The 26,276-nt window shown below is 45.1% G+C and overlaps 1 protein-coding gene across 1 annotated transcript in view; it reads left to right on the forward strand.

Annotated features, from left to right (window-relative positions):
• The first annotated feature begins 5,381 nt into the window (after positions 1-5,381).
• The window catches only part of BMP1 (bone morphogenetic protein 1), a 61,414-nt gene continuing 40,519 nt past the window's right edge, over positions 5,382-26,276 (forward strand). Inside the window, exons 1-2 of the mRNA XM_075272710.1 lie at positions 5,382-5,601; positions 21,702-21,797. Of these exons, the coding sequence (XP_075128811.1) occupies positions 5,445-5,601; positions 21,702-21,797 (253 nt within the window). The 5' untranslated portion in view covers positions 5,382-5,444. The remainder of the gene's footprint in view (positions 5,602-21,701; positions 21,798-26,276) is intronic.

Here is a 26,276-nt window from a genome sequence, read left to right on the forward strand (position 1 = left end):
AAACCTGCAACATATATAGACATGCTGCGGATTTCAGATCTGTGCGGTATGTCAGAGAATCATGTGAATACTCCGTAATGGCGGCTTACAATACTGATTCGCAGCCAGCCCTGGATAACAGAGGTTAATATTACCTGCCCCGGAGGTATCGGCGTCTGAATCCGAGCAATGTATATGTGAGATCTACCATCCCCCAGGGGATTTACAAATCCTGATCATCATCATCACATGCTCAGTCCTGTCACAATCCTGTCAGTGTGAACAGGGCATATGATCAGGATACACCCATTCCATGATGAAATCACCAAAGATCCATTTACGGGATTGCAAGAGGTTGTCAATATGGTGTGAGTCGTCTGAAAACCAGGCCTGCTTCCTTCCAAGGAATAGTGCCACTCCTGTCTACAGGTCGTGTGTGGTATTACAGCTGAGCCATATGCATTTCTATAGAGCTGAGCTGCAATACCGGACGTCACCTGTGGACAAAAGTAGCGCTGTTGCTGGAAGTAAGCAGCTATGTTTTAACTCCTTCCTCGGCCTGCACACACCGTCATGTGCCTGAGGCCGAATCCCAGCTCCATCCATCACCACTCTTAAATTTTGAAATAAAAAAAAAATGGTACCCCTCTTACTAGAGCCATAGGCAATTGCCTACCGTGCCTACCCCCTCGTCCCACCCCTGCTTAAAGGGGATAACCAGCACCCAGACCTATCAGCCACTGTATTGGGACCCAGGTTGCTTCATCTTAGCTCCCTTTCTATGTTTGCCAACTCTTACTTAATGTCCCAAAAAAAGGGGTGACCTCCCAGACTCTAGGAAAAGCAGGTAAGTTTCCTGACCATAACTGTATACTCCCCCACGTATCGGGCTAGCAGCCATTTTATATCCCAGTCATGTCCAAAAAAAGAGCACATTTCATTGCGAAGTCACAAGAAAGGGGGCATGGTACTGTCCAAAAGGGAGCCAATAAGCAAATGCTACCTGTAAGGAAGTTTATCAGCCATTGCTCAGTTTTCCTGCAGCACCTCCACAGGAGAAATAAAGTATTACACAGTTATTTAAATCAATGGTGGAGATTTAGTAATCCTTTTATGCCACAAAATGCCAAAACTTTTGTAGGAAATGTTCATCCATCTCCCCAAATGGGTTGTCCAGGTCCTCCAGTGCAATAAACTCTCTTTATAGCTGCGCTCTATTCTCCCTCTGTTAAAGGTATATACTCAGCTGGGACAGATACAGAAATTTGTCCAAATAGTGGTTGATCCCTTTAAGGGTATGTTCACATGTAGGAATCTGACATCGAATTTGAGAAGCAGAAAATTTCTGCTTTAGGAACTTGAAGCAGATTTTTAGTGCTTGTCAAAAACAGACGAGGATTTTGATGCGGAATTTGAAGCAGAATTCGACGCTGAATTTGGAGAAGCGTGCCACTGTATTTTGCCTATCTTGCCCTCAAATTCCAGCGCCGTAGCCGGTTGCGTCTGCCAGCGGTAAGATGAAGCAGGACGCTTATTTTTTTCTGTATCCTCCTGCAATCTCTGCCTCCCATTGAAAATAAAGGGAAGCAGATTTGGGGCGGAATCTGTTGCAGAATCAGGGACAGAATCCGCAACGTGTAAATATACCTTCAGGAGGGTTCCGATGTGTGAACACCCCCTAATAATGAAGTGAGCCACCGTCTCTGGAGCTTTTCCACAGCCTACAGTTGTGTGTGGGCAAAGAATGCCAAACCGCCTGCCCGAACAGGCTGGAAAGGGTTCATATGCCAGTCATGCCCAGTTACGGTACTTGTTTGTGCATTGAGATGTAGGGTTTCCCGCACATCACACGGTATGACCCCGTTCAGTCTGTTCACAGATGAGATTCTGGCACACACCTGGGTTTATTTAGTTCAAGAATCTGCACCTCGGGCACTGACACCTTATAGGGGGAGAGGCCAAGCTGCCGAAACTGCAGGCTATGTTATCTTGACATGTCACTCAAGCACTAGCTACCAGGACTGCAGCGGAGAAGGGATATTAGGGATATTAAAGGGGGTTTCTTCCTCTCACTCGAGGGGCTTCTGAAACTCTAAAAAATTAAACCAAGAGAGGACTACGCATGTGAAAATGGGCACTGGGACCCCACTATTCTCAAGGTCCCCAACAATGCAATTACTATGGGGGGCGCAGAACATGGCCGAGCACTTCTTATCTCCTACCCTTAACAGACCACAATATTAGGCGCTGACCCCAAATCTGTCCTACAGGAACCATCAGGTGTCACATCATTCTTGAAACTCTTACTCTATGGCTTCTGGGAACTCCAGGTCAGATTTCAGCTCTGGCCCTTCCTAGAGCAGAGGCGGCCTAGAAGTTCTATAGAAATACAATTCTTTGGAAAACTCCTCCACATGTAATAAATATGAATTAGGGCAGATGAAGGGTGAGCTAAAAACATGGTCCTGTCCAAGAAGAGAAGTGATACCCTGCATGTACCTGTCCAAGAAGTGATACTCTGCATGTACCTGTCCAAGAAGAGAAGTGATACTCTGCATGTACCTGCCCAAGAAGAGAAGTGATACTCTGCATGTACCTGTCCAAGAAGAGAAGTGATACTCTGCATGTACCTGTCCAAGAAGAGAAGTGATACTCTGCATGTACCTGTCCAAGAAGAGAAGTGATACTCTGCATGTACCTGTCCAAGAAGTGATACTCTGCATGTACCTGCCCAAGAAGTGATACTCTGCATGTACCTGTCCAAGAGGTGATACTCTGCATGTACCTGTCCAAGAAGTGATACTCTGCATGTATCAGTCCAGGAAGATGGAATCAGACAATGGCCACTCACATATCATTTCCCTTTCCAAAACATAGTCATCGTACAATTACCTGGGCAACCGGACCCACCACTCTCAGAGCCTACATCCCCTACCTCAATACCGGGCCTCGGTCAATCACCCGTCTCCATTTTACTACTGTGCGGTTTCATCCACGTTCCATGTTTCCTCTTTCATCCCTATGTCGTTTTTCACGTTCATTGTGGCCACTGAAAAAAGGTCACATGATACCATGCAGATATCTATATAGGTAGAGTAGTGATACTCTGCAGATACCTATACAGGTAGAGCAGTGATATTCTGCAGATATCTATACAGGTATAGTAGTGATACTCCGCAGATACCTATACAGGTAGAGTAGTGATATTCTGCAGATACCTATACAGGTAGAGCAGTGATACTCTGCAAATACCTATACAGGTAGAGTAGTGATACTCTGCAGATACCTATACAGGTATAAACCCACACTTTTTCTAAATGTTGGAGTGCTGCCATTTTTTCCACTTCTTATGTAAAGTTGAAGATTAGCCATCTTCTAGTTTGGCTTTGCACCCAGTTTGTATGCTGTGCTGCTTCTGCATTTTTTTCTACTATACAGGTAGAGCAGTGATACCATGCAGATATCTATACAGGTAGAGTAGTGATACTCTGCAGATACCTATACAGGTAGAGCAGTGATACCATGCAGATATCTATACAGGTAGAGTAGTGATACTCTGCAGATACCTATACAGGTAGAGTAGTGATACTCTGCAGATACCTATACAGGTAGAGTAGTGATACCATGCAGATATCTATACAGGTAGAGTAGTGATACCATGCAGATATCTATACAGGTAGAGTAGTGATACTCTGCAGATACCTATACAGGTAGAGTAGTGATACCATGCAGATATCTATACAGGTAGAGTAGTGATACTCTGCAGATACCTATACAGGTAGAGTAGTGATACTCTGCAGATACCTATACAGGTAGAGTAGTGATACTCTGCAGATACCTATACAGGTAGAGTAGTGATACCATGCAGATATCTATACAGGTAGAGTAGTGATACTCTGCAGATACCTATACAGGTAGAGTAGTGATACTCTGCAGATACCTATACAGGTAGAGTAGTGATACCATGCAGATATCTATACAGGTAGAGTAGTGATACTCTGCAGATACCTATACAGGTAGAGTAGTGATACTCTGCAGATACCTATACAGGTAGAGTAGTGATATTCTGCAGATACATATACAGGTAGAGTAGTGATACTCTGCAGATACCTATACAGGTAGAGTAGTGATATCGTGCAGATACCTATACAGGTAGAGTAGTGACGCTCTGCAGATACCTATACAGGTAGAGTAGTGATACCGTGCAGATACCTATACAGGTAGAGTAGTGATACTCTGCAGATACCTATACAGGTAGAGTAGTGATACTCTGCAGATACCTATACAGGTAGAGTAGTGATATTCTGCAGATACATATACAGGTAGAGTAGTGATACTCTGCAGATACCTATACAGGTAGAGTAGTGATATCGTGCAGATACCTATACAGGTAGAGTAGTGACGCTCTGCAGATACCTATATAGGTAGAGTAGTGATACCGTGCAGATACCTATACAGGTAGAGTAGTGATACTCTGCAGATACCCATACAGGTAGAGTAGTGATACCGTGCAGATACCTATACAGGTAGAGTAGTGATACTCTGCAGATACCCATACAGGTAGAGTAGTGATGCTCTGCAGATACCTATACAGGTACAGTAATGATGCTCTGCGGATCCCTATACAGGTAGAGTAGTGATACTCTGCAGATACCTATACAGGTACAGTAGTGATATCGTGCAGATACCTATACAGGTACAGTAGTGATGCTCTGCAGATACCTATACAGGTAGAGTAGTGATACTCTGCAGATACCTATACAGGTACAGTAGTGATGCTCTGCGGATACCTACACAGGTAGAGTAGTGATGCTCTGCGGATACATATACAGGTAGAGTAGTGATGCTCTGCAGATACCTATACAGGTAGAGTAGTGATACTCTGCGGATACCTATACAGGTAGAGTAGTGATACTCTGCAGATACATATACCGGTAGAGTAGTGATACTATGTAGATAGCTATACAGGTACAGTAGTGATACTCTGCAGATACCTATACAGGTGCAGAACTGATGCTCTGCAGATACCTATACAGGTAGAGTAGTGATACTCTGCAGATACATATGCAGGTAGAGTAGTGATGCTCTGCAGATACCTATATAGGTAACGTAGGACTCTGCACATGCAGGTAGAGAAGCAATGCTCTGCAGACACATACAGTACCTGTATAGGAGGGATGAGTGCAACCTTTTGCAGCAGCTGTCCAGAGAGATGCGATGCTCTGCAGCAGTGGTCGGTGTGAGGGTGAGTGCCGCAGTCATGTGTGCAGGAGCCTGTGCGGGGTTAGAGGTCCTGCCGCTCTCCTCCCTCCCTATTAGGCTGGCTCTTTCCCAGGGACACAATGATATCCCAGGGCTGGAGGAGAGGGGGCTGATCCGTACGAAGCCCGCCTCTCTGAGCCGAGAGGGAGAGGAGGCAGCAGCAGCGGCAGCAGCCCACAGACAGACAGACAGACAGCCCTGGGATGCCCTGGACAGGCAGAGCTCCACTGCTGCAGCCGCTGCTGCTCCTGCTGCCCGGGCTGCTGCTGCTGCGGGGAGAGTGGCAGGACTTCCCGGACTATGCCCCGGAGCTGGACGAGCAGGACGAGCACATTGACTACAAGGACCCCTGCAAGGCTGGTGAGGAGGGGGAGACCTGGGGGAGGAGGAGGCAGAGCAAGAGGGGCTAGGAAGGCTCAGGAGGGGGAAGGGAGAGAACTTTGGACACTTCACACATGACTTTATATTGGGGCTCCTTGACAAGTGTGTGTGTCCCTTTAAAAAAAGATGGCAGATCTTATCAAAGTTTTCCCCATTGCACCCCCTGATTTATCCTTCGCTATCGATATTGCCCCCATACGTGGAACGTTACTCCGTGTATACGGGCAAGGGGCGTGAAAATCTATATATTGGGACGCAGCGGTATTTCCAATATCTCATACCAACCCTCTGCCCAAATTATTTTCCAACATGTTGTAAAGTAATTTCCATGCGGATGTCACCGTTTGCTAAGGGGGCGCCAGCGAGCTACTCTTCTTTAGCCTCGGGCAGTGAACTAAATATTTGACAATTCGGGTTCTCTGAAAGATTGTGCCCGGCCTGTCTGGTATCGCAGATCTGTGTAGATGTCGCTGAGCGGAGGGTCTTGTTTAACTCTTTGTCGCCTGTATGAGACCACGCAGCCTATACATCTGCAATCCCTACACAATGTAGCTGTGCCAAATGTCACATTGAGCTCTGCTACATCTGTAGATGTTTATACTCTTGTTCAGCGCAACATCTGGCGGTCGCCAATCTGGTGCTTCTCCAATCGCTTTGCTTTAGTGGTGACAGAACGGTTGTCTGGGATTATTTGCTGGATGTACGACCTGGTGTGTTGGGCTGGAAATTTGGTCCTGCCACACAGACACGTTCCACCCCCGAGTATCCAGAGAGGGCGCTCTATCTACGTGATTGCATTTATATAACACGGTGACACTTGGTGCGGGTTGTATGTGTAGTTCCAACCATCTCGGTCTTCTGTACAAGGTGTGAGGTTACTTCAAGTAGTGTAATGTAGTAAGACGTACATCGGATTCTGTTTGTCTAGCAGCTCTTGTGGTTTCGGGACAGGACACTGAGGCATTTCTCTTCAGCTGCTGCGGCACAGACTCCTCCAAGTCTCCTAAGACCTCTCACACTGGTGTGAATGTGCACTGAGAGTTTCAGCTCTGCTGCAGACCTATAGGGTGCAAAAGTGTTATAGGAACCGTATATTCTTATATTACGTTACGTGTCTACTTGGTTTTGCCCCCACCATACTATATGATTTGTGTATCTCCACAACGTCCTGTCTTCTCTTTGGTTCCTCTGAATGTTCTTGAGCTCTGTAGCGATCCCCATTCTTCTTGTTGGTCGCCTTCTTCCTCTTTTTTTTTTCCAGTGAACATAAAACAGCCCAATAATACGCCCGCAGCCTGGGTGTTTTTGCTTTAAAGGCTTTGGATAGGTCAATGACCCACTTTCTTTGCCATCTACAGCGTGAGAGACGACATCAGTACTTTTCCTGCAGCCTGCTATTCTGAAGGCCATAAAAATGAAAAGGGTTGAGAAAACCTATTTTCCAGTTTCTAATAGGAAATAGTGAATGAATAATAATATGAGAGTCATCTATTAGCCAGAGATAGCGCCAGAAGAGTGTCCATCCCTGGAGGACCATAAATGACATGGACAACCTATTGCTTTCAGTGATACTTGTGTAATGCTTTTTTCCCCTGCGGAGGTGCTGTAGGGAAATGGAACACTTGCTCCAGGGTTCCCTCACGTTTCACAGCTGATTATTAGGGGATCCAGCTTGGCCATACATTGCCTAGACAACCTATTTATGTCAATGAAAACTTTGTAATGCTTTATTTCTCCTGCGGAGGTGCTATAGGGAAATGGAACACTTGCTCCAGGGTTCCCTCACGTTTCACAGCTGATTATTAGGGGATCCAGCATGTCCATACATTGCCTAGACAACCTATTTATGTCAATGAAAACTGTGTAATGCTTTATTTCCATTCACCATTTTTGGTTGACCTTCTCTTTTGTGACTGCCCCCTCCATAGTTCTGCATAGAGTATATTCTGAAATTGGTCTTTGTTCACAGTAGATATCAAAATCCAATTTTCTATCCCAAATCTTGAAGCTTTCTCTAGACCTCATACTGTATCTGACCTTGTTCATACCGTCATAGATTATGTACATTGCACCAAGCCATTTATATGCCCCCCCCCGCCTCTTATACTGTATATAGGCGATCTTCTCTAATGTGCACATATCTAGTATATATAGAAAGCTTCATTTACATATCTTTCCCCTAAGAACTTGAAGGGGTTGTCCATTTTGGACTGTCCAAGGTTGTCCCAAAAAAAAGATGTTCCCAAGGAACCTAACAGCAAGTACCCAATTCTCCTGTAGCGCCATCACTGGTAAAATTAAGTATTACTTGTTGATGTCAATGGGTTGTCCAGGCAATGGCCGCTCCTCCAGAATGTAAGACACTATGTCCAATAGAGATACTAGAGAATCCCTCTGCACATCTACAAGACGCTTGCTTGATTTCTGGGTGGGCATTGGTAAATCATTTAGGTTGGGGCGCTCCTGCCTAATTCTTCTGTTTCCACCAGATCACCAAGCATTTGGGAATTGGCCACTTTCCTTGGTGATGTCTTCTGATAACCATGGTAGATTGGTCAAGATCATCCTAAAAGTGCTCGTATACACTAAGTGAATGTTGGCTTCACTCATGGATTTTGGCAGTACCCCCAACTGTCTGTGTTTGGTGGAAAGAAGGTGCGGGCCGTTGTATTTCAATACACCTGATCCTCATGTACTCGGAGGGTATGAGCTGCCACTAGAAGTATCTGGTAATAGCTTACCGCCGGTAAGAACTCATACCCACCAGGCCAAGCAAAGTCTCCATGTGTATGGGACTATTAGGAGTAATGTATGGCCTCCTTAATCTCATGAACACAGTAACACCTTCTATAGCAACACATGGAGCACCTACTCCTCCATAAAACAGAGCCTTATGGACTGCATGTATGGTATGGCCAATATTTCTGTAGCTGCTTTATTACGGCTCTGTACTCGGACGTGATATGGTCACCTCCATGAGATGATCTATGTACTTGTTTTTGGATTACTATGGTGTTGGAAGAGACCCCACTGGAAGAACTTACACTTTCTTTCTTTATGGTGTCCTGGATTTATATTCACCAAAGACAACTTTTGACATCCTGTCACTTAAAGTAGAAGCCCCAGATTCCAATATGTGAACATACCCAATGATCCCATAGAGCTGGAATTGTATACATATCCTCCTTATCCCACTGTTTTGACTACACAGAAGTCCCCATCATCTTTGGAAGGTCATAGGCAGTACGTCATGTACCGATTTTGGGGCGTCTGGTGTCAGAATCTTAGAGATGTTCTTGTAATAAATCTCCAGCTGGTACTTTTGATAGCGATTATCCAAATGTTGACCTTTGGCTAATGCCATACGCTCAGTAATTGGTAGGACACCAAGTCATTCGTGAAGCTTGAGTTTGGTCAAAGAACTATGTCATGCTGCTACATTAATCTCGTCTTGCACTTGAGATAGCTTTCAGTTCTCAATCCTGATCCCACCATGCTTGCTGGGTTTAGCAGATCATCCATGTGTTCTCAATAGGGAGAGACTGCTACTCGAAACCTCTCTATCCCTTATCTCCCTTTAGACCCTTCTTTCTCCTGATCTTCCATCAAGGGAAAGTCAGGAGACCGTCCTACACATTAGATTCTTGGCTGGTCCCATTCAGTCCACTTTAATCTAATGTCTATGGCCACCTTGAATTACTTTCATCACAATCTAAAATTGACCATACTTATTACATAATTGTTGGCCAAACCCATCGATTTTGACATGACCGGCCTCCAGTCAAATGTGTGCCCTGACTCTCCCTTACAGCAGGTGAGAAAGGAAAAATTGCATAATTTGGATCTCGACATTCTCGATTCTTTGATCTCAAGGAAGAGAATCCATCTTGAGGGGTATCTGGGGGCAACTTAATCACCTCTGCCTATCAAGAGCTCATACATGCTCGGCCTTGAACATGTACATGTGGGTTAAGAAGAACAACCATTGTAAAGCCACCTAAAGTTTATGGAGGCTTTAGAGGACCATTGGAACTATCCAAATATCCATCCACATCGAAATTCTGATGTAGACCAGGCCCCCTTTATATCGGACAATTCCTCTTTTATCAACCTAAACCAAACCCTTTATTTTTAGTATATCTGGTGTCCCTTATCTCCCTCTCCAAAAAGATAACGTTCCTTGGAGAACTTGGGATATCTATCGGTCAACAATCAATAGTCAACGTGTTTTCTGATGTGATCTCTATCGGTCAACAATCGATTGTCTACGTGTTTCTGATGTGATGTGGACGAGAGTTCACTTTCGAGTCACAAGTGAAAGTCTTGTAGGAGAAGGAAATGAGTTGAAGTGGGTTATCCCTTCTGTTAAGAAGATTAATGGCCAATTTCCAGAAGTCCTGCATCCTTGACCCCTGCTGCTTCTACTACTACTAACACTGCTGCGGCGGAAGGAAGACCATGTGGTTCTAGATATCGAGGAGAGTCGAGCAGCAATTTTCTTGGGTGTCTTATGTGAGAAGTAATGATAACCACTCATTGTTCAGCACACAATACATAATTGTAATGTACTGTCAGCGACTAAACCCTTAAGTGGTTGTATCTGTATGTAATGTCAGATTCTAGAATAATGAGTTTATGACGTAGGTATCTCCACTATGAAGTCCCAATCCACTTTGACCTAAATGCCTCTCTCCCTATTATTGTTTCCATCTTCACCTACTTTGGGATAGATGGTATTTTAGGGTTTGTCTGGTTTATTGGACTCCTACTTATGTAGCCCATTAGGGATTAGGGGCCATTGTTAAGGTCCTCCATGCAAAGAGTTCGTGAAAAGTACTCTGGAGGAGTCTTGATGTCGATGAAGTAGACATCCAGCCCATTCATTTTAATGCGTTCCATGTCATGCATCATTTTCCCTGGGGTGGCGCTGTACAGAATACAACACATAATGAAGGGTTGATCTGTGAACTATAGTTAAAGGGGTTGTACTAAGTTTAGAAGTTATCCCCTATCAATAGGGTAGGGGATAACTTCATGATCGGGAATCCAGCTCCCGGTCTTATCTTCCCAAGAAATAAAGGAGTATCAAATCAAATCAAACAAGCTTTATTGGCACGTCCGAATAGATATTTGGCATTGCCAAAGCTAGAAAAGTGTGTGTGTGGGGGGGAGTTGGATTCGGGTGGGTGAGTGGTGGGTATGGGGGGGTGGAGGGAGGTGGTTTGGTGTATAACAGTCCGTGGAGTCTCATCTTCCTCATAGTTGGTGACCGCTATATGGGGAGGTGGGGTGGGTGGTTTGGGGTATAACAGTCCGTGGAGTCTCATCTTCCTCTTGTTTGGTGACAGCTGGACACGTATTGGGCAGCGATCTCCACCGTGGCCTCTTCTTCTCCCAGTAGGATGTAGAGTTTCCTCTTCTCGTCTGCAGATATGAAGTCTGGGATGTGGGCAGAGAGTCTTTGGTAGTAGACGACCCTCACAGCTGAGTATTTGGTGCAGTGTAGCAGGAAGTGGGTCTCGTCTTCTAAGTCCAATATCCCCCTGAGGGATCGTTGAGAGACCCCCCCCCCCTCCTATACACAGTCAGCCAAAAGGCATATAAAGACCTAAAAACAATACCCCCTTGGGGAGAGTCATGAGGCCACTGTATACATTTCATGGCTGGCTAGTTCTGCCAAAATCGGGGGTTTTGGCTGACATGACAGTGTTTGTCCAGCTTTACCCCTGTCTTAGAGGGAACAGACCCTCTTCTTACTCTTCTACAGACATTTGGTTGTCTGAAAACAATGCGTTTCCGTGCAAGATAATCTTCCAGGCATTGAAAGACTCAAATTTAACTAGAATATGCTTGTATATAAGATTATTCAGGTCAGGGGTTATCTCATATGCTACCTAACAGGATACACAACGTATTGGAAGTGTTCCCAGCATCCTTTTGTTGGCTAATGGTATCTTTTAGCAATTTCCTCCTTGTTCCCGAGGTCTCCTACCTTGATAGCAGTCTAGGTCAAATCCATTCATAGGTGGTGAGAAGGTCCAGACCTGGATCCAGATTTGCTATTGTCATGGGGGGGGCGTTCACCCTACTGTCTTAGCTGAATTTATTCTAGGAATGGCATTTGACGTTATGCCAAAAATTTTAGTAAAATTGTGGAGCTACATGTCCTACCCAAAAATCTAGTAACTTTTTGGGCAGAACAGTCCAAGGACACAGAGAGTCAAGAGTCTATATTTCCTAAGACTAGCGTAAGATTCATCAGTCTAAGTAAAGATGATGGTTGGATTCCCGATTTATTAAGAGTTTTGGCAAGGTCAGAATATTCTACGACCTTATTCATGAAACCATGGTCGTTGGTAATGGTCTCCAATAGATGCCAAATCTGTCATGTGGACTTTGCGGGAATAGAGCTACACTAATATTTGTATCCTTTGGTGTAAGTGGCAGTCTTTGTGCAAATTTGTCGGACGTAGTCACTTGCTACTCCTTTTGGCACAGTTCTTGCAAACTTCTTGCAAACTAGGACCGGTGCCACTGGAAATTTGCAACTTTTACGCGTTTTTCTTGCCAGTTGAGGTCAGGGGAGATAGCCAAGACACGGCTATCTTATCTGTAGGAGCAGGTAAGAAGTGAGTCCGTTCATCCCACCTTTTGTGTCAATGTCCTAGGTCATGAGATATGGCGGCATAGATGGCTCTTTATGTGACCCCCTGTCACTCTCTTGGCCGGGTCCACCTCTCCGTCTGTCACCAGGTCTCTCTTGCACACTTACACACCACTTGTCCTCTTTACACTCTCGCAGACTGACACATAGACAGTTTTACTCTCCCCTCCCCACATGTGCGGGAAGATTATCTGCCACATAAACACAAAGGCAGACAGGCAGATACAGGCTCTGACACACTCATTCATACGATATGCAGTGATTCACGCATGGGAACGCACACATACGCTGACTCAGGCCTGTCTCGTGTAAGTGTATGTAACATACATAAGGGTCCTGCTGCGGGATACTGAACCCCCATGGTTCACAGCTGCAGTGTAGCGTAATGTTTTCTGCATGTCGTCCTGCGGTCTGGAAGCCCCCGCTGCTTTTCGCCATCGAGACTCTTGGTGACACAGCTGCCGTGATTCATCTCTTCTTTTCGTTTCCCAATAACTCAAATATTGTAGTAAACGGAAGCAAAATTGTGCAAGGTTCATAAAGGAAAATCTGCCCCTAATTTTTAACCCTTACTGCCCAGGTCCAGCACCATTGACGGCACTGGTATGACACTGGCCCGGGAACTGACATGATATTGCAACACCCTGGATTGGACATAGCTCCGCTGACAGCCATAATACACTACAATAACAAAGTAAAAGGGAATAAAGTGTACGAAAAGTTTAAAGGGATTATTCAGGGATTAGCAAATCTTACCGGAGCATTCCCTGCAATGTTTAAGCTTTACCAGTAATATACACCCCGGAGGGCTGGGGAGGCCCGACCTCTTCTTCTCTGGCCCCGTTTGTGAAGGGCGGCACTCTTGTTTGTTGGTCCCTCCCTGCTGATGCACCGTCTATGGGTAGCATGGCCGACTCCACTCTACTCTGTCAAACTGTGGCCCACGTAGAGGTGAGTCAGTGACATCAGCAGCAGTTGGAGTGGCTGCAAAGGAGATGGAGGAACCAGAGGTCTGGACTGCCGGAGACCGAGGTATATAAGCAGGATAGGGGTTTGTTCACACTAGCGATTCAGGACGCCATCCCCCATTCCCATTAAAATAGAGTCCTGCTTGGCAATTTCAGGTGGAAATCTGACAGACCCCATTATAGTCTATGGGGTCTACAGGTAACTGTTTTTTTAAGTGGATAGGGTTTCCGTTTTTCAGTTCCCCATGCGGACCTTAAAGACGATCTTTCGTGTCCTCGGGCACATGCGGTATTATATACAGCTAGAAAGCCGACAATACGCTGAATTCAAAGCACTGTCTGCTTTCCCGTTATGTGCCCCGGGGTTGGCGATATCGATGCCGTTACCGATCTCTACCCACTGTCAGAAGGGCGTTCCTGACAGTCTAGCTGGGCTGTGAGGAACGCCCCCCCCCCACGACATTATTCATCCATAGCTCTGTACTGTCAGAGGGGGCGCTGTTTACCGCCCAGCCATAACGCTAAGCTCTGAAGAAAGCCCCCCAGTACTTGTCTATGGACGAATACAGTCAGGGGAGCGTTCCTCATAGCCTAGCTAGACTTTCAGGAATACCCTTCTGACAGTGGCCATTCAAGCCCTGGGGCACATAACGGGAAAGCCGACATGAGAGGTCCCCTTTAAGAGTGGAAACCTGAAAGCTAGTGTGAATTTAGAGTAATGCTATTCAGATCACATTTTTACATCCATTTAACAGATTGAAAAAAAAAATAAAATGGACGCAAATGGATGGCCGTCTGTTTACACACGTATCAAAAAACCAAAACAATGACCACAACGGATCCGCCTTTTTGACATTGATGTCTATGTAAATGGATGTAAGAAAAATGGCGATGAAAACGTCAGCTTATCCCACAAAAAAACATGGGGGCCACAGCCTGAAGGTACCTCTATAGAGTTTGGTACCCTATTAATAATAATCTCACTCCGTCGGAGCGAATAACTGGTCTGTACAGCCGGCGGTATAAGTAGTGACTATTTTCGTTCCGGTTACCATGGCTACATCTGGGGATATTGCTATATCTTTACTGAAAATATCATTTTTATGAAAAAAAAGGAAACTGCGAGTTTGACCGTGTCCACATGTTCAGGTGGAATCTGCTGTCTGTGTACTTGTGCCAATACCGGACAGATGCTACGTTCCTTCAGGTAGAATCATAAGGGTTAATGGCCCTTCCGTTTTACCTTAAAGGAACTAGTTAATAGCAACAGGTGAAAACCATCAGTAAGGAATTTAGTCCTTGCTGATGGTTTCCACTTGGATGTTTTGCTAGACAGATTCTCTCTAATCTTGAAATCTTGTCGTTTTTATTCTGAACACTTCTTGTTCTGTAAAGATCAGGTCTCAACAGTCATCCCATTATTATTGTAAAATTACAACAGTAGATAACACCTATATAAGATAGTATAGATGTTAGGATCCACTTACTGATGATCACAGAGCATGCCCACCATGCAAATTGACCTCTGCACAGGTCACAAAGCATGCCCACAACTCGCATAGATCTCAATGAGTCGTTTCCAGCTTAAAGGGATTCTACCATTAAAACATTTTTTTTTTTGTGGATAAGACGTCGGAATGGCCTTTAGAAAGGCTATTCATCTCTTACCGTTAGACGTGGGCTCCGCTGCACCGTTCCTTAGAAATACCGGTTTTTACCAGTATGCAAATGAGTTCTCTTGCAGCGATGGGGGCGGACCCCAGTGCTCAAACAGTGATGGGGGTGTCCCCACTGCTGTCAGAGAAGTGTCTCTCAGTGACGCCTCCTTCTTCATCCGCAGCGTCATCTTCAATGTCTTCTTCCGGCGCAGGCTCGTAACTTCTTGAGCAGAGCAGACTGAGCAGGAAAATGGCCGCTTGCACGTATTGTTAGAGGCCATTTTCCCATGGCCTGTGCGCTTGCGCACTCTGCTCTGCTCAAGGCCCGAGGCCTAGAAGTTACGAGCCTGCGCCGGAAGACATTGAAAATGATGCTGCGCACAAAGAAGGAGGCGTCGCTGAGAGTCACTTCTCTGGCAGCGGTAGGGACGCCCTCATCGCTACGAGAGAACTCATTTGCATACCGGTAAAAACCGGTAGTTCTAAGGAACGGCGCAGCGGAGACCACGTCTAAAGGTAACAGACGAATAGCCTTTCTAAAGGCTATTCCGACGTCTTATCCACAAAAAAAAGGTGTTAATGGTAGAATTCCTTTAAAGTCTCGATAATCCATTTAATTACGAAGTAAATTTAGTTGATACGTTCCCTTTAACTGAATGAGAGCATCTTGCTTCAGCCCCCGCCCAGTTTCTGGACTATGGCTCTGGTTATAACAGTATATCTGTCTTTTATCCCAACAAGCGGTTTGTCTCTGCATGTGCTGTATATTTTTTGTGTGCGGAGTTCACGTCATGAACATGAGAATTCTGCCCTCGCTGCACATATCTGTCATGGTAATCTCATTAGATAATACGGCATATGGTCATGATTTACATTGGCTTTTACAGCGCGATGTGATACATGCCAAGAATAGTATTTCTGCCTCTAATAATCCGCAGTAAAACATATCTGAAGGCTCTTCTGTAAAAATACAAGGGCCCGAGGAACAAAAACACGCTTATTATATACCGCAACGTTACACGTGTAGTATCACAACATAAGCGTAGCTTAGACCAGATCCCATATACTTGTATCATACACTCATATTATAATATGTGTATAGGCAATTGACAACAAAAAATTGTGAAGTCCTGATTTATGGATATAAGGTAAAATTGGATGATATATAGGCCAGATCAGTGGAAGTCGGATCACTGGGACCCACATGGCTAGGCGTTCTAATACAGCCATGGTCATGCCCCATAGAAAGTCTTTGGCACCAATGGAATCGCCAAGTGTCGCTTCATTCAAACTCTACCATAGTCACCACCTTGTGGATAGGCAGAATGAGGGATCGGGGTCCCATTTTATGACAATCGGTGGGGGTCTCAGCACTTATCTAGCATGTAGCGTCAATCACCAATGGACCTAGAAATTTACTTCTGCGTCCCAGATTGTTGGTTTGTCTCCAGGTGAAGTCTTTCAATGTTCTCACTGGATTCAGTATGGTCAATGCTATCAGTAGGCCAATGACATACATCGTCTGATCAGCGCTGTCACCCTGAGCTATTCCAAAGATAGCAGCCCTTTTAGAGTTAATGCAAATTAGGATATAGTAATCAATTGGGCATGACTTAAACAGAGACCCCTCCCCTAGAGAAACCGCCCGCTTGGCGAGTAGATCCCAATTTGCATCAATACTTACAGGGCTTATATCTTTGGAATGGCTGAATGGATTTGGATAAAGAAAATGCCAAAGTGCTCAGGATGACAGCTCCTATGACATAGGTCATTGTTTTTTTTTTATACCTGATGACAGGTTCTCCTTATAGCAGGTTGTCTAAGTCCCATTTATTTGAATGTGGATTAATTGCAATACCAGACACAGCCTATGGACAAATGTGGCGCTGTGTCTTGAACACTAAATCACTATTCTTCGTATTCCGTGAGGATTGTCTTCAAAGGCATGAGATGGAAGATAAATCTCCCATTGCAAATATTTGGACTTATCCCATTGATCACTACTTACTGCAACGTCACATTGGACTGTGAAAATTGTGTGGGTCACTGAGAACCAATTGGCCAAAATCCTTTTACAGCTCCGGTTCGCAGAGGTGTCATGTATACATCTCCTTATTGTTGCATGTGGTCTTCCAGGGATCCATATCATCTCTGACTATATGCCCGGCTTGCATTTGTGCACACGTGGATGCTGTGCGGTATTTGTCACCGTCCAGCCCTGTAAAGGGTTACACCTCGGCATTTGCACAGTGATTGTCAGCGTCCTGTCCATATGTTTGTCCGCTTACACAGCTCACTCTGTCTGCAGCTCACATAGCCTGGTCTGTTCTGCCATAGAGACGCTCTGTAGTCCCAGCTAATGGCCTATTCAGCCCGGATGCCACCACATTGCAGTCATTTGTGCATGCAATGACTACTGGCAAGGAAGGAGGCAAATATGGGTCACGGACCTAAAATCTTAATGTGATCCTAATACTATATGCTATACCCCAAGATTTTATAGTTATTAGGGTTCAGAAGGGCTCATAAAATGTCCTCTCGCTCAAAACGCATCAGTAGGTCCTGCACACTTGGCTTGGCCAATGTGTGTGTCCTCTTTGGAGGGGTAGACTGTATCGGACTGGCCCATCAAAGTGGCAAAGGGTCTTCCAGTGGACAATAGGGATATTTGGTAGGGTACTATGGTCTATTTACTAGCGTGGTTAGTAGATGGGACCCCAGAATAATTTTATTTGGTGGGTCCAAGGAACCTCAGTCCTCAACTTTTCTTCCTCGAAAACAAAGGATCAGCCATATTGAAATTTATCATCTACTGAACAAATATTGGTAGATCATCTTATACACATTAAATAGGCATATGGTCTTGCTAGGGTTTGGCTAACCTTAGTTTGATCTGGGTGGCCATCTTAATAAGGTTGTAGCCACAATTTGAAAGACCTATTTCACTTTCTTGTCTCAGTTGTCCTCCATTCTCCAGTAGGCCTTGTAAATAATGAATGCTTTCTTTCCGCTTGCTATAGCTCCAGATACTTCAAGCTCTGCCCCCAGATTTTATAGTTATTATGGTTCAGAAGGGTCCAAACAAATATCTCCTCGCTGAAAACACGTCAGTAGGTCCCGCACATTTGGCTTGGCCAAATGTGCATGTGTCCTCATTGGAGGGGTAGACCGAGTCAGACTGGCCCACCAGAGTACCAAAGAATCCTCCAGTCGGCCCATGCTCTACCACAATAATGGTCCAACAGAAGACCCCTATATTTGTAGGGTACTGTGGTCTATCTACTAGGCATGTTGGAAGGAGGGCCCAAGGAACCTCAGTCCGACACTTGTGGTAGAGATAAAGCTACTACCAAACACTTCCCATGGTGGCTTTTCTTCTTCGAGAACAAAAAATTTATCATCTGCTGAACAAATGTTTGTAGATCATCTTCTACACATTAGATAACTGGGTGGTCCTAGTAAGGCTTTAGCCACAATATGAAAGACATAAGTCACTCTCTTGTTTCAGTTGTCCACCATTCTCCAGTAGGCCATGTAAACAATGGATTCTTTCTTTCTGGTTGCTATAGCCATGTCCAGGGTCATGTTGTCCTCTGGAGAGGTCATCAATGGGGCTCTTTTTAAGGGGGTGTTTCTCAGGGGCCGCGACACTTGTGAGGTTACGTCCTATGCTGTTTCGTGGTGGCCGCAGTAGACATCCTCATCCCATTCACTTCTCTATAGCACGAGGCTGTAGTAGCCATGTATGGCCGAGATGAAGCAAATGGCGTGCGTTATAAACAATGAAGAGTTCGCAATCCTTGCCCGAGTGCTGCAGCCCCTTCATAGTGGGTCCATGGTGGGGGCCTGAGTGTCGGACCAACGCTGACATTTTATTGATGACCTCTCTTGAGGATAGGGCACTAATAAAAGGAACGGGACAACCCCTTTAAGGTTTTTTTTTCTTTGTTCACATCTGTTTTGTGGCTTCTGTTTATAACGGAAGCCAAAACGCTGTGCCAAATGTCTTGCACGATGACGCTCACGGACCCCATTTATTTACACTGTAGTCCATCGGGGCTCCACTGTGGAGTTCATTGTTTTGATACATGAATAGCGCCAACAGGGACTCTAGGACATTAGAACAGAATTTATTTTGGGAAAACAAGTGAGCATGAACTTAGGACCTTTCTAAAAATTCAGAAATGGTCTAAAGTGGCCTGGCTTCTTCTTCTAGTGGATTCTTAGAAGGTATGATGGATCTGTGTTTTCCCCCGTTGACTTATAATGGTTTTATCAGGCTATTTTTTTCTCTCTAAAAATGGTGGACTCTTTGGCGCGGCTTAATAGACCTCACTATAAGTCAGTGGGATTGTTTGGCCGCCACTGGAATTAGTCTTTATATGGAAAATAATAAAGCGTAACCTATGACGCAGATGTGAAGGGGTTTCCAAGACTTATATTTTTGGGATAGGCCATCAATGTCTGATCAGTTGAAGTTCCCTGAGAATCCCTTCAGTACAGTGAAGGCACAATTCCGATCTCCTCATTGTTTGCAAAGGAACAGTGCCGCAAATACAAGAGTGGCAATGTCTGGTACTGCAGCTCAATCCCAGAACAGGGAATAAGTGTCAGATTGCTGGTGGTCCACCAACGATCAGGAGCACATTGGAACCGAATGTTCCCATGAAGCACCCGGGAGCTTGCGTGATTGGCACACTATTCACTGCAATGGGGCTACTGAGACTGCGGTGTCTATCGGTGCAGTAACACTTCCATTCACAAGGAGACTTTAGGGGAACTTTTGGTCCCCAATCTCCTGATCCCTGGGGGACCTGGCTGTCAAACCCTCAGGGATCTGACATTGATTCCCTGTCCGGTGCTACTAATGATCAATATTCTGTTATCCATAGTACACGGGTCAAATGTCTGATCCATGGGGGTCCGACTGCTGGGGCCCAAAGCAGTCAGGAGAAATGGAGGCTGGTAGTCCATAAGGATGGGTCAAAATCTCTGAATCCCAGAAGCTTGACTACTTTATAGAAATGTAGCTTGTTTAGTTAAAGGTGCATCCTAACTCAAAAACCTTCCAAGATTGGCTTTGGGAAGGGTGGGGGGCCTTATGGCCACTTGAAACCACTGGAACGCATGGGCGTACCTTGAACCTTATATAAAAAGTTATATTCCAAATCATCCCATGTGACAAATCTACAAAGGGATCATTTCTGACTTTTTGGGGAAAGAAGCTACATCCCATGTGCTCAGTGAACTTTTATTACGTTTACAAATATGACATCAGACTGGAGATTGACCGCTGTGTTTTTCCAATGTTAACTGGCAGAATTGTGAATGCAGCTCTGGAGATGAATGGAGAAACTGATCTAACCTATAGAAGTAGGTCCAAAAGCTGGAAAGTGAAATGTCTGTCGTTCGACTTTCTGTGTAGACTTCGCGAAATGCTCTGGAAAGTGAAATGCAGTGAATTTTGTTTTGGGGGATTTTGTCAGACTACAGCCATTGTTTGGTGCCTTCTGTTGTCAGATATATACATATGGTCATGGTTGCATCTTCGTTGGAGCTGACTGGTGGAGATTCCTTGCTCACGTTGTAAGTGTGGTGTTACGTGTCCACCATCGGAGCGGCTCTCCATGTGTGTCTCGCATTGGCCGTGGTCTGCTGGTTTGTTTGGGCCATATTTCGACACCAGTCATGTCCTGCTTTTCTGATGTAACTCCATAGAATAAAAAAATTCCTTCTACCATGTGATCGAAACATCCAGGTGAGACGGCAGCTGTTACATTCCTCCGTGTGTGAAGTGACAGCTTCCGTACAGAATAACAGAATTCCTGATATAACACATCGCTCGTAGCTAAAAAGCATCACAAGGCTGAATTATTTTTTTTTATGGTTAAAATGAGATTGTGAATCAAACTGAGAAGGTTTATGAAATTCTTCTTCTCTCTGTGAGAATAATACATGATAGTATTTCATGCCCCTACTAGATTTTAAAAAGGGGTTCTCTGCCAAAATGAAGGTGGAGATGAAGCCTTCTTGCCCATCTTTCTGGTGTGGGTTCAATGCCAATGTTGTATCTGGTACCAAGGGACAAGGCTAGATTATAGAGGGGGGCAAATACCATGTGGGCATTATTACCTTACCCGGAACATGTGCCAACAGAAGGACAATTGGATACAGAAGGACGGAGGGGTTGTGGTTGCAATTTTCAATAGGTCAGTGGTGAACTTGGGTGCCATGTTGTTTTTTATTTTGGGTCCTACATGGTGTTTTTGTATGTTATTAGATCAGATAATAGACCAAATCGGCCCTCACATGGTTGTTTCCCTACAGTGTTGAGGACCTGTACCTGACTGCAGATTACTCAACTGGGGATGAATCTGAATTATGGCGCATGCGCATTGAAGCCAAAGTAAACTACTCTGGCTTTACTGAAGAACTGTTTTGGCGCAGACAGTACTGGCGATAGGACAGGGTTTATTTTTAATTTGGCTGTGGATTGCATTAAAAGAAGGCAATTTGAGACACTAAACCTCCAGTCCATAAGGATCTGTGGGTGGTTTAGTGTTCCAAATTTCCCTGACAGACTCCCTTTAAGTTGCCATCAGAGGTGTCTGGTTCTTGCTGTTAGGTTTTATAACCCAACCTCTATTGGGCGACTTTCCCCCCTTACGTCAGTCAGATAGGTCATGGCCTTAGCTGCATGGTGTGAATGCGCTCACAGAGTTGCGCAGGGTTATCGTAAAGTTGCGCACGGAAGTATTCCGATTCATTTATGGTTTTTCTCGTTTCTAGTCGCTTTCTGGGGGGACATTGCTTTGGACGAAGAGGATTTGGCCAACTTGAAGATAGATCTACGTGCCAGCTCAAGAAACAGATCACGCTCCTCAGGTGAGTTGCAATACATGGCATATTCTCTGCTGTCTCCACATTTCTCTTTCTTCTTCATGTCTCCATATCTGAAGATGTGAAGATTTTCTGTTCCAAAATGTTTTGCCGTCACCTGGTTTTAACATATAACAGGACAGGGCAAATCTGATGTCCCAGTTACTGCACTGCCGAATGGTCCCCTCTTATAGGGTTTCTCAGAAGAGCGCCCCCTATATGCTAATGATCTTCTCCTCCATGATTAGCTGTAAAGCACTATGTGGCTGCAAGCATGTCATCTTGGCATATGCCCTGTGGTCTGTGGTGGCCCCTAACCCCAAAAGTGAGGGGGATCAGCGGTGACCTATAACCTTTATTTATCTCAATTAGGACATCTAGCCCAAGACGTAATTCTTAAAGGGGTTGTCCCTTAAAGACATCTATCCCCTATCAATAGGATCCCCCAGCGATTGTGTGATCGGGGCTCCATTCACTGTGATTGGGCTGCCGAAGCTGCAACCCCATTGTAGTGAATAGAACCCCGATCACACAAGTTCTCTTTCAGTGCCCTGTTCTCCTTATCGCTGGGCGTCCTATAGATCGGAGATACGGTTCTTAAATGGGACACCCCCTTTAATAATTACGGCGTGTGCTGGATGTCCTAATTGAGATAAATAAGGGTTATAGATCACTGATCCTCCCCATTTTCCATCTCCCGTTCACATCGTTGGGGGAGTCAACAGTTGGACCCTCAGCGATGTGACACTTTAATGGGTCTTTAATGGGACAACCCCTTTAAGTTGTATGTCGCTTCTGGTGTGGGTCCGACACCAGACACAGGCTGTGGACACCCTTGGGGGTTAGAATAAATTCCAAATTCCACTTTTTGAATTCCTTTTAAGACCCCTTTCAACCGTCTCCATCTTATTAAACAACGGCTGTAATCCCCTTCCTCAATCACAATAGGAAGCGCAGCTCTGAAGTACAAAGTGCTGCCCTAATAAGTGACATACTGTGCAAACCTTCATAATCTAATATACTGAGGATTAACTAAAGTGACCGCTGAGTCTCGTGGCCTGAAATTCACCGGATATTTTTTTTAGCGTTCTCTATTTTTGTGATGAACTTCCCCACCCAAACAGATAACATTGCACAATATCACACAACAGCTCACATGTGAATGTTAACTCCCTGACCCGATATCATCCCGCGCTTTCCGATAACCCCGTCCAGTTTCTTGATCCTGTAATATCAATGTTCTTGTCCTCAGTTTGCAGTCGCTCCCTTCCTGTGATTTCTTGCTCACGTATAACCCGATGTTACCCCCCCCCCCTCCCCGGTGCTATTTTATCTAATTCCTAGTATATAGCCGCCCCCCGCACTCTCATCCTGTTGTTCTCTGGAGTTTCCTGTTTTGATAAACTGTCATGGAGATGATTTTATACAGTCCGCAGATTTATACACACACACCTACACCCTGCGGCCGCTGCCAGCAAAGTCGCCCTGTTCCCTCTAAATAAGCATGGCGTGATATTTTTTCTGCTCCAGCCGGTGGTTAGCGTTGGATGGCATGAAAGGGGTTTCTTCTTGTACTGTTGTTCCAGGGTGTAACAAGTACATGCCAATATTTTAGCTTAAAAAATATTAAAAAGGACATTTCGGTCCAACATGTAACTTCTTATTATGTCAGTGCGGGGGTAATGCCCTCCGGGACCTGTGAACATACAGCTGGGTTATGTCAGCGGCTACGACTCGTAATTGGAGTCATTCTTATTACTGGACTGTATTAACTGGTTACAGCCAATGGATATTCCCACTAGTGACCTATAGGGGACATAAAATATGCAATAAATGTCAAATCGGACCCCCATGGATCACCAGTAACGGGGATCAGATGACCCTGTTCTTATGTCTGGTTTAATGGCATGTACCGCTATATATGTCAAAATGTTCCCTCAATTTGGTCTGGGCCCATCTTTCCTTGGGCTACCTCTATGGTATGTACGCTATACGGGTTACTTAGTCATTGAACGTTATGGACGTGTCATAGTCTGAAGGTTTAATCGGTGGAGGTGGAAGGGCTGAGGCCCGAACCATTCTTGAAAATTTTAGGGGCAACTGCGCTCAGCTGAGTGCTACACCGCTTTGTTTGGGATCACCCCTGAGAGTTTAGTCATTGGTGTATGAGCTGGTAGAAGGTCCTTGTCCCACTAACCCAACCTCCTGGAAGAGCACCAAGAAGAAGTGAAGGGTCACAGCACCCACTTCTTCCTCTTCCCTGAGGTCTTGGGATCTGGATTCCCACGGATCATTGTGATATGTCTAAGGTCATACAACACATTTGGATACCATGTTATGGATTGAATTGAGGAATAATAACCTTTTAGTTAAAGGATTGCTGACTTTATTCCTCTGTATGGCAAAGCCCAATATTTCTACTCTATGTATGCATTGTGTGACCCCATTATTGGGGCGAGTTGTATAAGTTGTGATGTCAGCTTTGATTTAGGGAACGTCACTTGGGGCTGAGCTGTATTCCCGATGGACGCTGGATAGAAATGTGCGGCCTCGGAGATGTTCATCCCACACTCTATCTGCATTTCACCCCACACGTTCCCTGCTTCAGCCACATTCCTGTTTTTATGGCTGGCATTTCTCCATCTCTACATTTCTCGTGCCCCCACCCTTCCAATCATGTACATTCTTTCCTTTCTTCATGTATATTCACATTCACTTAATACTTTGGCGGAATATTCTTTCTTTCTATGTGGTTCCTTTACCCCGCATATTCCTTTCAACGGCAGACATTAATGCTGGTGTGAATTATGACCCTACTCCATCCGGCTTAGTCTTGCATCCCACACACCTCTTATTAGATTTACAGCACTCACGGACTCCCAGGTTTATGGCAGCTATTTAAAGGAGCACTCTTCAGAAATGGAAGAAAAATGGCCATAAGCAATTCCTTTTAGTGGAAGCTGGCATGGCGATCAGATCAGATCACAGCGGGTTCAGCTACTTTAACCCCCAGCGATCAGTTGTCACCGGGCCGTGATTAGCACACAGATGACATCCGTGTATATGGCAGAGAGACAACAAATGGATCTGCTACGGGGCCCAAAAGAAGGTATACTCAGAGTAGGCTAGTCCTGTCCTCTTCTTCTATGGCTGTAATACATCTGTATCATATGGTCCATGTCATATCTGCAAATCCCGACCTGATTGTAGACTCTGAAAAACAGCATTGTAGGGGCCTATAGTACTATATGGCTTTATTTTACTTGCTGCTTCTTCTATTACCATTATTTCGTGCAGTAAATCTGTGGATAAACCACATTTCCCATGATTCATCTGCCTGCTCCACTCTTCCTTATCACAGGTAATAAATCGCAGTCACACTCAGTCACTTGCTACTGTGACGTTTCACTTGCTGGCTGCACTGCTCACAGGGAGGGGTAGTGACTGCAAACGGAATATCACAGCATACTCTGTAACGTATGTCATGGGCAAAAAAGCATGAGTCTTCCTCTCACATGATGCTTGGGTACCACAAACCCACTACAGATCACACAATATATAGGGCATATATCGTCTGTAGGATCTTATTCAGACAGTAGCTCTTTATAAAGTTTTTTTTATGTCATCATTCAATAGTTTTGTTCACGTTTGTCTTGTGGTTTTCACTATAACCAAAAATGTATTGGTGGATCTGAGACATGACGGACATCAGTGACACTAGACACACCTTATTGACCACTTATAGCATTCGTCACGCTGCTGTCCTTTTTGATAGAAAGAATGGAATTTCGGAAACTTGTGTTTCTAGGTGTTGTGGTGACAAAACTTATGTAGGACAGAGCTCATACTTTAAAGGGATTGTCCAGGATTAGAGAACATGTTTGTTTTTTTTCTCCTAAAACAGCGCCACATTTGGTCATGGGTTCTGTCTGGTATTGCAGATGAGTCACAGCAGCACATAATACCTATGTTCAGGCGTGGCTCTGTTTCTGTAATAAAGCAGCCATGTTTTTCTATTTCTGGACAACTCTTCCACATCCTTCATAGAACGTACTCCAGCAGCTTCCCCTCACGCTCAGGCAGAGAGTAGGCCCCCTCCGTGCCTGCTCTCTGCCGGCGAACGGTGCTAAGCCCCGCCCCCTTCGAGTCGCCACGCCCCCTCCGCTCAGCCACGCCCCCGCTCCATCCCCTCCTCCGGCGGGGGGGGGGGGCGGCTTTCTGTAGTTCGCCTCGGGCGGCGAGGTTCACCCCTGCTCCCCGCCATAGGTATGCGTGTAAGCGGCCGAACACCAAGGTACCCCTTGGTGTTCGGCCGCTTACACGCATACCTACGGCGGGGAGGTATTTGATCGAATACTACTCGCTCAACTCTACTACTTAACATCAATTATTGGTTTCAATTACGAGTCCCTTTGAGATGATCTGCTTTCCTTTCCTCCAGGAATTACTCCAGCTCTATCCATCTATTGTGTACAGTTATTTATT

The sequence above is a fragment of the Leptodactylus fuscus genome, chromosome 5 (assembly GCF_031893055.1).
Source record: "Leptodactylus fuscus isolate aLepFus1 chromosome 5, aLepFus1.hap2, whole genome shotgun sequence".
NCBI lineage: Eukaryota > Metazoa > Chordata > Amphibia > Anura > Leptodactylidae > Leptodactylus > Leptodactylus fuscus.